The sequence below is a fragment of the Cervus canadensis genome, chromosome 11 (assembly GCF_019320065.1).
Source record: "Cervus canadensis isolate Bull #8, Minnesota chromosome 11, ASM1932006v1, whole genome shotgun sequence".
Lineage (NCBI taxonomy): Eukaryota > Metazoa > Chordata > Mammalia > Artiodactyla > Cervidae > Cervus > Cervus canadensis.
Window position 1 is genome coordinate 23,179,602 of NC_057396.1, and position 13,478 is coordinate 23,193,079.

Genomic DNA, 13,478 nt, shown 5'->3' on the forward strand with positions numbered 1-13,478 from the left:
GATCCCTGGAGAAAGGAACTGCTACCCACTCCGGGATTCTGGCCTGGAGAATTCCATGGACTGTACAGTCCATGGGGTTGCAAGAACCTGGGTTTTAGTGCACTTCCTTCTGGCTCCCTGGGTAGGAACTTCTTAGTAACTGCCACAGCACCAAAAGCATGAGCACCAGCTGCTCCTCGAAGGCTGCATCTTCTGGAATCTTCAGAGGGGCTGATCTCATGTGGGCCAGGTCAGCAGTTCCAGACGAGGCCCCCTGAGTCTGACTCTTCCAAAGTCTTCAACTCCTCAAGGCTTAACATTTTGCCCAAAAATCTTAACTTAGCCAGCTTGTAATTTGTTAATTCAATTACGCTGCTTTCAAGCTATAGTAAATGTCTGTATTCCAACACGCACTGCCAAATAGGCATAATACACTTTCAGCATTGTAAGGTTTAAATTTTTCATTAAAATATTGGTGATAATATCTACACACTGTGGCTTACTGGAACGAAATAAGAGTCATGTCTACACCTGAAAAGCAGAAAAAGAAACGTCTGTGTTGGCACACATTTTAGATAAGCACGTATTAGTTAAACTGGAAGATGCAAAGGAAAGAGATTTATTCTCAAGATGGGCAAGGGGATTCAGCCATCCTACAATTATAATCCAAAAGAGTTAAGAGAAAAACTGAACAGAGAGCAGATTTATGCAAAGGCAACCAGCTGAAGGCTGATCAGTGGAACCACTTTCTTCCTCGGTTTCACTGGAGAATCACCAGTCTTCCAGTCTCATCAGGATTGGGCTGAAAAGTAATAAGAAACGAGGGCAGTTAGAGAAGAAGTGAAAGAGCAATTGAGGAAGGAACACCCTAAAGACAAAACAGTGTGGATTCTGAATCTGGTGTGAGGAGCAAGAATTTGAGATTAGGTTTTCTGCTAGGGCAGTGTCATGATCCTGTCCAGGAAAAAATTACAGCTGCGGTTGTTGTTTGGTCGCTAAGTCGTGTCCAACCCTTTCGCAATCCTGTGAACTGTAGCCCACCAGGCTCCTCTGTCCATGCTTTTTCCCAGGCAAGAATACTGGAGTAGATTACCATTTCCTTCTCCAGAGATCTTCCCGACCCAGGGGTCGAACCCACGTCCCCTGCTTTGGCAGGTGGATTCTTAACCACTGAGCCATGAGGGAGGCCCAGAGCTGTGGAAGGTGGACTTAAATTCTGACTCACAGAAGCTGGGAGAAGGGAAGTCAGTAGGGAGCTTCTGCTAGTAAAAAATGGTTTGGAGAGGATGTTGAGGCTTCCCGAAAATATAGTAAAGAAATAATCAGCCCCATTTTATCCCATTTTGTTTCTGTCCAAGGGTGAAAGCTAAGGAAGAGAAAAAGAAGACTCCAAATTTCAAGGCCTTGGAGACCAGGATGACAATGATATCATTCATTGGCAGTCTAGAGACTCTGAGGAAAGTTGAGACCTAGGATGAAAGGTTCAATTTCTGACATGTTAACTTCTGGATTATTGCTAGCCAAGTGGAGATGTGCCACAGACAGTAGGAGAGATGGGGCCTGGGAACCTTTTGTTTTTAAGCAGATTCCTCCCTGCCCCCTCGGGGGACCTCATAACTTAATTCTAACTTGACGTTGCTGTCTAGTGCGGGATGGCTCAAGAGGATTTAGAGTGCCTGCCTACCTTACCACGGGAGACTGCCAAGAGCAAGCTACTTACTCTAGGCATTTTTAAAAGTCCATGTCACTAGAATATCAACTTCAAACACTGAGTAGCATTTAAATATATATCAGAGCACTTTCATTTCAAGCCTATTTAACATTTCTGAACTATCTAGATCAAAATGTTGGGTCAAATGACTATATTCCAGGAAAACATCTACTAAAAGAAAAAACTTTCCCCACCCCACATCTCTCGTAAGATAATCATCCCATTCAAGACACCTGTCAGTCATAATAGATTTTTTCCTTCCTGTTCGTCTTTCCGGAAACCTTACCATCAAGTTCCTCTTTTGAGTAATAATAAAGGCCACATGTCACTTTTGCTGTGCATGTATATAAATACCTCCATCTCCCTTTCTTCTAACCCTAGTTCAAGGCCAACTGCTCCAAAGCTTTTGAGAACCAGCACTGGAAGATCTTCAAAGAGAAAGTGCCCATTAACCACAACAGCAGCTGCTGGCTAGAACCTGCAATTTAAATCTCTGAAAAAGAAACTGTGGCTTCTGAAATTTAAACAAGGAGGTGCCACTTGTAATTACAAACATTCCAGTGGGTTCTTTCGTTCATTGATGGTTTCCAAACAAAGGCTTTTTATTCGATTTTGGTGGCGCTCCCCAAACCCTGAATGTAGGCATTCCTTTGTGCTTTTCGGGTGCCCAGGCCAACTCAGAAAAGGGGTACAGGAGGTGGGTTTTACCTGGCCAAGGCTGCTCCAACACCCCCCCCAAAACATCTCATGTGTAATTAGTTGTTTGGCTGGAAACCAAAAACCCAAATGCTTCAGATTTATAGTCTACATTAAAAACTTTCGAATAAGAAGCTCTTAAAAGACAAACACACACTGCGTATGATAACTAATGAGAATCTACTCATTAGTTAGCACAGGGAACTCTACTTTAATGCTCTGCGGTGATTTAAATGGGAAGGAAATCAAAAAAAAAAAAAAACAGATACGTATAGCTGATTCGCTTTGCTGTAAAGCAGAAATTAGCACATTATAAAGCAACAATACTCCAATAAAAATAATTTTAAAAATTAAATTAAATAAAGGACACACACACACACCACACCCTCACATTTCAAGAACCTTGGAAAATGGAACCAACCTGTTTTCCGAGAAATCAAAAAAGTTCCGAAATTAACACCGAAATATTCGAACATTTCTAGCTGAAATTTTTAATTAACATTTTAAATTAATGGACAAATACCGAGAAGTAAAAACAGTTAACATTTTCTCTTCCTACCATCCAGTACCCCCATTCTACAAAAACAAAGCCCAAATACTTACAGCTCCGAATGGGTTTCCCACACCAAAGAAGGCATTTTGTGATCATTTCAGTTACAGAATACAAGCTGAAATTAGCACTTAGCTAATCCAAAAAAACTTTTTTTTTTTCTTTTAAGCCATATATTCACAAAACGCCAAGGCATTTATACCACGGAGACATTTAAAGAAAAATATACTGAATGAGGGTATCTCACAGCCATCGAACTTAAAATAGCCTTTCCTGCAGAAGTCTTCGGATGCAGAGTATTCATTATGAGAAAGTCTAGAAATGGCCAATCTCACCAAGGGTGATTTCCATAGCTTGCCACAGTTGAAGGATTAGCTACAATTACTGCATATTTACACAACCATATTTACACAACAATAAAACTCATCTTATCCGATCCAAACAAAACCTTGCTCAAAATAAACCAAACCACACAAAAAGGTCTCTTCAGCGCAGGCAGTAATCACGCTCTGGCTTCTCTACTGCCTGCCTCAGCTCCTACCTACTGTATCAAGCCTGCACTCCACCTTCCTGGGTGCAGCAAGACTAGGGCAAAAATTCCACCAGTGGAGAAAATGTGCACTCAGCTAATGATACTATGCTTTTGGGTGTACAGAAAGAGCCGTATCTTAAAGAGATTAGTTCTAAAGTAATTTATGGAAGAACTGGTAGGATATGCAGGATTTGTTAAAAATTACCTGGGATGGGGAGGAGGTATACAGAAGGTTGTGGACCATGGGTAAATAATTATCAAACCGGGTGATCTGCACAGAGGGTTAATATGGCATTCGTTCTCCTTTTGCGTATAATTGAAATTTTCCATAATAAAGTGAAAAAATAAAAGAAAATACAATCAACATAAAAAAGGTCATCTTGCAGCAATAACATAATTTTTGTCTTTAAGAAATTCTCAGCTTTGTCCCAGGCTTAATGCAAAGGACAAGTACCTGGTAAGAAAATCAAAGACACCTTTTTTGTTCTTAAGGGCTGTTCCTTTATTCTTTAGTTACATGGAACCAGTTCTACTGTTAACATTACTCCTTGAAATGACCAAACTGAAGCTTAAAAGTCTAAAGCTGAAGCTTCTGTGAAGCCTGGTTTTCACGCACCTGACTTAGGACCGCAATACAAAGCCAGAGCTCTCCCCTCCGCAGGTGCTCTGAACAACGTTCACGTGGTGGCTGCAGATAAAGTCCACAGGTTTCAAATTCACTCGTCAATACCACAGACAACCTTACCAAAAACTGGTTCTTTCTGCCCAGAGAGAACCAAAAACTGGTTCTTTCTGATCCAGTAGTTTATTACCGAGAACAACAATTATTCCTGTTGCCTTCAGAATACAAGCTCTTCCGACCAGCGATGCTGGCTAACCCACGATGCAAATCCCTTACTGGACATCCTCGATGGGAGAGACAGTTCACAGGCTGGACATCAGGAGACCAGCTCCTCGTCCAGAAGCACAGCTAACTGAGCCTCAGTTCAGTGGTCCTTCCTTCTTTGGGCTTTGTCTGCCACGCTGCAAAATAATGAGATTTTACCGATGATTTCTAATACCTTTCTCCTTTCCAAAATTCCATGACTGTAAGACTCTTTGTTTCCTCAACAGGTGATATGAAGAAAAAGAACCTTGCATTAAAACGTTACAAGTTTCTATTAAACAATTTTAAATATGACTATGAATACTGAGTGAGCTTCTGTGTAAGTGCATATATATACACATATGCATGTGGCTATATACATATTTGTGTGAGTACACACAAACACACACACACACAGGTTAACTGATACCATTAGGTGCTTAAATGGGACTAATTGCTAGCAACTCAAAGCAGCAAATTTTCAATACTGCAACAGATGTCGCTGTGTGATTTCTCCTTTCTGTCCTGGATTTTCTGTTAAAAATGCCCAGCGTGATGGTCAGTACTATTCTTCCCAAGAAAGAGATACAATATTTGAATCCTTTGGATGTATTTCTTATAAAATTTCTTCATATGCTGGTAAATTTCCATTCAAATCATAGCATTGATTAGTTTGGCCCAATTTAAGAGATTCCCCTGCATAAAAATGGGCCTTTTGTTAACACACACAAAACCATTTTTAAAATGTAAATTCTAAGTGGCCAGTTAAGTATCAAAATGTCACATACAGAAACCAAGAGACTGAGTTTATATTCACAGCAATATTATAAAGTTTTTAAAGCCTGAAAATCACTTAGCAATACAGGCCAAGGAAAAATTTAAAAAAAAAGAAAAAACTTATGTTTAAGGCCAAAACATACCAGGTGTGGGCAAAAGGCACCGAAAACTCCAAAAGCACCTTTCATGATCATGAAAATTTTGGATTTTAGTTTTCAAAGCATTTCTTTAAAAATAAATAATAAGGCTAATACTATAATTGCAAGACCTCTTACCTGTCTGACAGTCACTATCAACCACTTTCTGACACATGTCATATAGAAAAGTGATATCTCTTTCCATTCAACCGATATATCCACCAACAACCATCCATCTCAACAGGTAGCTTCCACTTTCTTCCGCTTAAATTCAGAGCTGGGAGAAAGGATTTCAAAATCTCCCTTTTAGACCCAGGAAACCATTACCTTCGGGGGTTTTAGAGGGAGCCGAGCGAGCTGAGCAGAGCAGTCAGGCAGTCCAGGGAGCCGAGGACCAAGTCAGATAAGAACACGAAGTCAGGGAACCAGAGAGGAAGCGCCAATGTCCTGCCTTGGCTTCTTCCCCGTCCCACTCCCCTGTCCCCGGAGGGCCATTGGGGAAAACTGGATAAAGCATGTACAACATCCATATGAATAAAGCTCTTTGTTCCGCAGCACTGCCTGCTCTTTTCTTCCCCCCTTTTTCCGTATTTGTTCATTTCAAAAGATTGCTCAATGGGTCTCTTGTTCCACCAAAATGTCCCAGGCAAATAATGCAAGCTTGTCTCGTCACACAAGTCACTAAATGAAGCCTTGTGCGTCCCCAGTGACACAGTGTAAATATAAAGTGGCATTAATGAGGGGTATTTTATCAAAGCCATCACAGACGAGTGTGAGTCCCTCCCGCGGCTACGGGATTTGATGCAGGGAACGGCGACAATAGCAGGGCGGCACTTTTGTAAAGTCCCTAACCCTCCCCGGTACACAAGCCCCAACAGGCTGCGACAGGCAAAAACTCAGCCCCTGGGCTCCCCAGCAGACTACACATCCCCACCCATTGGCCATCCTTTCTACAGCTGAAAAGGGAAAAGGAGGGTGACAAACTGGGGGTTCACTGAGGGTCAAAAACAACAGCATGCCAGCAACCCAAACCTAACGGGCATGATTTACACTGAGTGACTTTGATGATCCCATTTTAGCTGCATTCCATTAACATCCATTTCTTCCAAACACTACAGGAAGGAGATTTTCTCCAGGGGATAGATGGGTTCAGTTACAGGGGAAGACAGAACTGGGACCCCACTGCACAATAGCCCTGGATGGCTACCCCAGTGAGGCTGTGAATGAAACAGCCTAATGAAGTTCAAAGGCAATGCCAACAGGTTTCTCTAATCCTGGAGTAGGAACTGGAGACTTCAGAGAAAGCCTAAAGTAAGAAGAGTAAGGAAGATAAGTCCCTGGGTCCCCACCTGAAATCTAATCTCCAGGTCTAGGACCTGGGGTTAGGCCAAAACCCCTTCTCAAACTGAGCACCAAAATACACATTAAAAGCAAAGAAAAAAGATTTAAAGAAAGTTGTCTCATCCCCTCACTACAAATCAAACCCAATTACTTTCTAATTTGAACACAATCTGATAACCAGGGTACAAACAGGGATGTACACAAGAGCAAGAAGCTGCTTCCATGGTAACTGGCAACAGAATTTTCTTGTAGCTTTGACATGCACGGTTGAGCTCCAGACCGCTCCTTTCCAAGTCAGCAGCCCTCGCTGGGGAAGGCAACTTCTTACAGCGAGATACTTACAAATATAGTACTGCCGCTACTACCCCGAGCCTTCAATGAGCAGGCTGGACAGAGGAGGTATAATCTGATCCTGTTCTGCGGCCAAGCGGCATTGCACGGCTCCCATTTTTAGTCCAAAAGCAATATCCCTGGCCAGCGCTCCCCTCACCCCACCTTTTTTTTCTTTTTTGCAGCCAATACAAGTCTATTGTTGCCTTTATTATGCGCCAGTTACTGAGCCTGTACTCACGCTCACGTTTAAACAGCACTGGCGCTTTTTACAATGCAGCAGCAGAGGGATCTCGTTCAGAACATTTTATTGAACCCATCCAGTCAGAGACATCACCCGAAATGAAGTTGTAACCACAACGGCATCGGCTGAACCCAATTATCTCGTAACTCATAAATTAAGAATTCACAGTGGAAAAACACATAAACAACATCCGGAGACAGTGGCAGGGGTCGAAAAATTCCTCAGCTCTGGAACTGAAGCTGCCGACAGATTTCCACCCCAATGGATCCCCGATAGGTTTCCCAAGCCGAGCTCACTCGCAGACCTGTCCGGGGAGTGGGGTGAGCAAGCACCCCGGCATTCCCCCAAATCCAGAACTGGCGCCCCGCAGATCTCCCCATTTCCTACGGTGTCTCCTGCGGTGTTTACGTAACTGTGTGTCCTCTAGCGTGTAAACAAAAGGCACAGCCCAAGTGGAGAGGCGCCCCGGGAGCCACACCGTGGCCCCCAGAGCTGCGCCCGCCCGGGTGGGGGTTCCGCAGGTGGGGGCTGAGCTCTCGATGTCCTCTGCCACTTGTTGCTCGCGGGTCCTGCGGCTCCCGAGCTGTGAGGAGGGGCTTTGCAGGCGCCAAGCCCTGCTGCAGCCCCTCCAGCACCTCCCCGCCCCCACGGCCCTGAGCCGGGGAGTCCTGGCTCCCGGCTCCCGGCCCGCGGCGGGCGGCCAGGGGCGCGGGGATGCCGCGCGGCCGCGGAGCGCGGCGGTGGCGGGAAGGGGAGGCAGGGTGCAGCACAGCTCGGCTCTCCGCTGGGGAAGAGCTCCGGCTCCCTTTTGTTAGCAAAAGCAAACACTGCCCTCTTCTTTCCCGACCGCGCCAACGCGCCGCGCACTCGGGCAGCCACACAGCGTGCTCCTTGCCGAGTGCTCGGCGTCTTCAGGGAAGGAGCCGGGCGTGCAGAGCCGCCCCTGGGCAAATTCCCAAGACGGCTCCGCACACAGAGGGCGCCGGGAGGCCCGCAGGGTGCCGGACTGGCCGCAGAGGCCGCGAACGCTCCCTCCCACCACCCCCGAGCTGCCGAAAATGACAGGCGGGCTGGAAATCCGGTGTCCCTACTCGCGGCGGAGGACGCCGTGGGGCAGGCGGGTTGCGGACTCCCGCTTCTGCCCGCAGAGGCGGCGACAGCAACCGCCCCCACCCCCGCATGAGGCCGGGCCCGGGGAACTTTCCCTGCCTGGAGCCCAGCCAAGGAAGCCCGCAGCCGGGCAGAGGGGGCGGGGGGGCGGCGATCCGGCTGGAGGGAGACATGAGGGGCGAGCGGTTGGGGACAGGGGAGGAAAGGCAAAGCGCGGGGAAAGCGGGAGCGATCAAACCAGATGAGTCGGGATGTCCTGTGGACCAGTGAGGAATCGCGCAAAAGGCGGCCGCTAGTCAGCCATGGGGAGGTTACGGGGATGGGGAATGGGGGGCCCGCTGGAGAGGTGGGGGCGAATGGGCAGTCCTGGAAGGCGGAAAGACCTGCAAGTTACGGGGACGGCAACGAGTTTGGGAGGGTCCGGAAGGTTTGCGGGGGGTGCCTTCGATCCATCCCCTTCCCCTATATTCTCTAGCCCCCGGGGCCCCTCATTCTCACTGCACTCCGCACCAAGCAAGGGAGAAAAGGTGTGGGTGCAACCATCCCCAAGGGCTCTAATTCGCACCGAGCTGGGCAAGAAAGAGGGTATTTACTGATCCCTTCAACCCTTTCCATCTCAGCCGTTGAGTTTTCTCTCCACACTCCCTTCGATTTAGGAAGTGGGGGAAGGTTGTCATGGAAACGTTTCCCCCCTCCATGGCTACGGCCACTGGAGCGCCTTAAGAGATTTAGGGGGCCAACGGGCCGGTGCCCACACCTACCTGTGGGGATCAGTGCCGCGGCAGAGAGGAGCAACAGCAGAAGCCGGAGCCGGAGCCCGGGAGGCGCCGCCGCCGCCGCCGCCGCCGCCGCCGCCGCACACTGGGGTCCGCTCGGCAGCACAGCACTCGCCATGTCGGGCACCTGCCTCAGACTGGCGGCGGTGGCTTCCTCCAGAGCCCGAGCGGACAGCTAATGAGATGCTAATGACATGCGCTGGAGGCGGAGTCCCGGCCGACCAATCACGTCGCCGCGAGCCGAACCCGGCTCTCGGAGGACTCGCCCCCTCCCCCACCCCGCCCCCTGGCGCTGGCGTTCGGCGGCGCGCCCGCGCCACCTAGGGGCGGGGCCAGGGGGAGGGGCGTATGCAAATATGTGTATGCTAAAATTCGTTTTCGCTTCCCCCGGATCCAGGAAAAAGTGTTCTCCTGGGCCCCTAGCGTGTAAGGGGCTTCAGCTCCGGGGGCGGGGTCTAGCTTCCTGTACACCTTTATTAGGAATGTTTATAGCCGTCGCTCCAGGAGACCGACGACGAAAATCTCCCTGGGAGGCTCCCCTGCCCGGTACACCGGGTGCAACCGGCCAGGAAACCAAACGTTGCAAATTTCCGTCACTCACCTTGCACCGAAGGAATAGATCTTTGGGAATCGGGGGCTGTTCGAGAGTAGAGAGTGAGAAGGCAGGTCCCCGGATTGACAAAACAATCTGGGAGAAGTGCATGCGTGCTTTGCACGTCCGGCGGAGCGGGAGAGCCCGCTCAACAACCTAGCGGTAGACTTGGGCATAGTTGGGAGAAAGGAGCCGGAATCCCGCTCTCGGATTTTCGAGTCGGTGTCTTTGAGGTAGATTCTCGGGAAAAGTAGATCGAGGAGGGTTGACTTAGGACCCCCCCCAGCTTGCTGAAGGCCTCCTACCTGGCTTTAATATCTGTGTCACAGATATGTATTTACATGATGCACATGTATTATTAGATATTTACGATTACACACACTCAACAGAAAATCTTTTCTGTGAAGACTTCGGGGTGGAGGGCGGAGGCATGGGATATGAAGAGAGGGTCTGCCATCGTCCTCCTTCAGGACTCAAACCCTCTCCCCTTGCCTCCCCTTTGCCCTTACTCGCGCCTCAGACGGCTGGGGACCAACAGGTGTTCTGCGTCTCTAGGAGAAAGAAGCTCTAGGCTGAAGCGACTCGCTTCTCCGGACCCGCTCTCCCTCCCCGAAATTGCCTTTGCTTTCTTCTCAACCAGGCAGCCGGCTCTCTTGTTTGTCTGCTTTTTAATTACTTATTTTCTTCCTCTCTAGAAGATCGTGTGCGCTCTGACCCTCTGTTGCTCAAGCATCAAATTGAAGGACGAGCCATATTAAGTGTAAAGGTTTATAATAATTTAAGTATTCATAGAATGCAGAACAATAAGATGTAGGAAATACAATTTGCATAATAAATATCAATATCACAACAGCTAAAACAAACCATGACAAATTATCTGTGGCTAAATGACCAAGAGATTACTGAATGTAAATTGCTGTCTTGAGCTATAGTCTAGAGGAGCCCTCTGTCCTCATCTTGCTAAAAAAAAAATAATAAATAAATAAATGTTACATATCAAAAAGGAAATCAAGATCTGCCAACCCACCAAATGAGTTACACTTAAAAACAGCCTCCTATTATCCATTATGCATAAACTAATTTCAAGACTGCCCTGTCTTCACAGCCCTGGATATTCTGCTCTGTAATTACAGGCCCTAATACATGAACTGCGGGCAGTCCTCCAGAAGTGGGAAAGCTCCAGCAGGCAAACAGCACTACAGGAGGCTGGAAACCATCACCACATGGTCACTGGGATAATGTCCAGTCGGCAAAGTCCGACCTATTCTTATCACCCCCAGAAGTAAAGTCACCTCGTTCAGGCTAAATGCAAAGCAGTGTCCCACCACAATCAGGAGAAAAACACTGACACAATATGTATGCTGAAAGATGTGGCTCAGATGGTTAAGAATCTGCCTGCAATGTAAGAGACCAGGGTTTGATCCCTGGGTGGGGAAGATGACCTGGAGAAGAGAATGGCAACCCACTCCAGAATTCTTGCCTGGGGAATTCCATGGACAGAGGAGCCTGACAGGCTACAGTCCATGGGGTTACAAACAGTTGGACACAACTGAGCAACTTAGTTTCAGGTAAACCTAGACCCCTAGTATAAATTTATATTTGCTATTATTATTATTACTACTTTGCATTTATGGAGTTCTAAGTATTTTGCATGTGTAATCTCATTTAATCCTTAGAACAATCCTCATGGCATAGTATTCTCTCCCATCTTGTATTTTTTAAATGAAGAAAGATTAAGTGATTACCCCAAGGTCAAAGTTTGTAAGGTGCAGGCAAAGCTTATGCAATTAACCACTGTATTATACTGGGCCTCAATAAATATTTGTTAAATGAATGAATAAATTTCACATTACAGAGCATGAATAATAAGCTACATTTTTAACATAAGGTGAAAATATGCCAGCAACTCAGAAACGTGGTTTTTAAAAAAAAGTGAATAAATAACAGGAGCACATTATACTCCTAAGGAAAAGCATCCCTCATGAGGCTGTAACTCCAAGAGAATCTAGTCAGGCCCCAGCCCTCCCACACGAGGAACACAGTATGGGGACATTGGAAGATGCGGAGTGTTTTCATCTCCCTTCATTCTCTTGGCACATCAAATGAACACCTACGCAGATTTCCAGTTGGCAAAGAACAACACGGGACATTTCTGTAGGAAATGCTAATGCTGTATGACTTACCTCCCCAGAAGAATACAAATAGCTTTAGAAACTTCCACCAGAAAATGCCACCCTTGCCATAAGTTTGAGGAACTTGCACATCCGATTTCCCAGGTCACAGGACATCTTGAGTGCTAGGTCTTCATGGAAAGAACCAGAGCTGAAAATTTAGGATGAAGCTGTTGCAACCCTATCCACTAGCCACACTCCTCTGCCACCCTCAGCTCTCTCACACTGAAGATCTCGCCAAACGATTTAACATATGGAACATGTGAAGAACGTATCAAAATTCCTGCAGCCGCTAAATACAAGTTATGACTACTCTGGCTTTCTCATAGTAAAGCTCGTCATTTTCTGCTTCGTGGGCTAGAACTCCTCGCCAGCTACGAGTTCCAACATTTTTCCCCCAGCTACATGAATTTAACCAATTTTGAAAACCAGATGGTGTTTTTGCTATTTATAACTGATAATCAATTGTTTTGTGAATTTAATTTTTTAAGAAAGAGCTGAAATAGTTATCAGAATTACAATCTGGATGCTGCTTGTATTAGAATAAAATTACCAGAAGCACCAAGAGCCTGGCTCTTTTCTTTTCCATAAGAAAACTTGACAGGGCAAGAGAGAAAGACACTCTCGATTATATGCCTTCCCTAAAACAGTGGAGAAACATGGGTAAACATAAATGAAAAATAAACATGAATGGAAGATTCATGTTTGTGGGGACACATCAGAGACAATCAATGAGAACTACTGACATTTTGTTTTTTAAAATGCTAATTATTTGAGTGTCTATGTATTGTTGTTTAGTCTCTGAGTCATGTACAACTTTTTGAAACTCCATGGACTGCAGCACACCAGGCTTCCCTGTCCTTCACCATCTCCTGGACTTTGCTCAAACTCCTGTGCATTGAGTTGATGATGCCATCCAACCATCTTATCCACTGTCACTGCCTTCTCTTCCTGCCTTCAGTCTTTCCCAGCATCAGGGGTTTTTCCAATGAGTCATTGGCTCTTCACAGCAGGTGGCCAAAGTATTGGAGCTTTAGCTTCAGCATCAGTTCTTCCAATGAGTATTCAGGGTTGATTTCCTTTAGGATTGACTGGTTTGATCTTGCTGTCCAGGGGACTCTCAAGAGTCTTCTCTAGCACCATAATTCAAAAGCTTCAATTCTTTGACACTCAGCCTTCTTCATGGTCCAACTCTTACATCCATACATGACTACATGAAATCATGTATTAAAACACAAATTATTAGGGAAAAGAAAACAATATTTGGCATCAGCTTTGGCCTTGCTCCAGGATTATTTGAGTACCCATTAAAGTGGTTTAATCGGTTTGCAGACTAAATGCTTTTGTACCCCGACCCCCAAATTTATATGTTGAAGCTCTAACCCCACCCTCTAATGTTGTGGTATTTTGAGGCGGGGCCTTTGAGAGTTATTTAAGTTTAGATAAGGTCATGATTGTGGAGCAACCCTGATGGAGCTAATGCCCTAGAAAAAGACAGCAGGGTGTTTTTTCTCCAACATGCAGGCCTGAGGAAAAGTCATATGAGTACAGCTGGAAAGCAGCCATCCCAAGCCAGAAGAGGGCTCTCACCAGAATCCAACCACACTGGCACCCTGATCTCAGACTTCCAATCTCCGGAACTGTGAGGAAATAAATGTCTATTATTG

General features: G+C 46.3%; 1 protein-coding gene across 4 annotated transcripts in view; it reads right to left on the minus strand.

The window, feature by feature from the left end:
- The window catches only part of CADM1 (cell adhesion molecule 1), a 345,769-nt gene extending 336,474 nt beyond the window's left edge, over positions 1 to 9,295 (minus strand). For 2 of the 4 annotated variants that reach the window (XM_043481609.1, XM_043481611.1), the window contains exon 1: positions 9,034 to 9,197. In XM_043481609.1, the coding sequence (XP_043337544.1) occupies positions 9,034 to 9,166 (133 nt within the window). In that variant the 5' untranslated portion in view covers positions 9,167 to 9,197. Of the gene's footprint in view, positions 1 to 9,033 lie in introns of all 4 variants that reach the window. The other 2 variants (XM_043481608.1, XM_043481610.1) reach the window with 2 other exon arrangements.
- Positions 9,296 to 13,478: the final 4,183 nt, after the last annotated feature.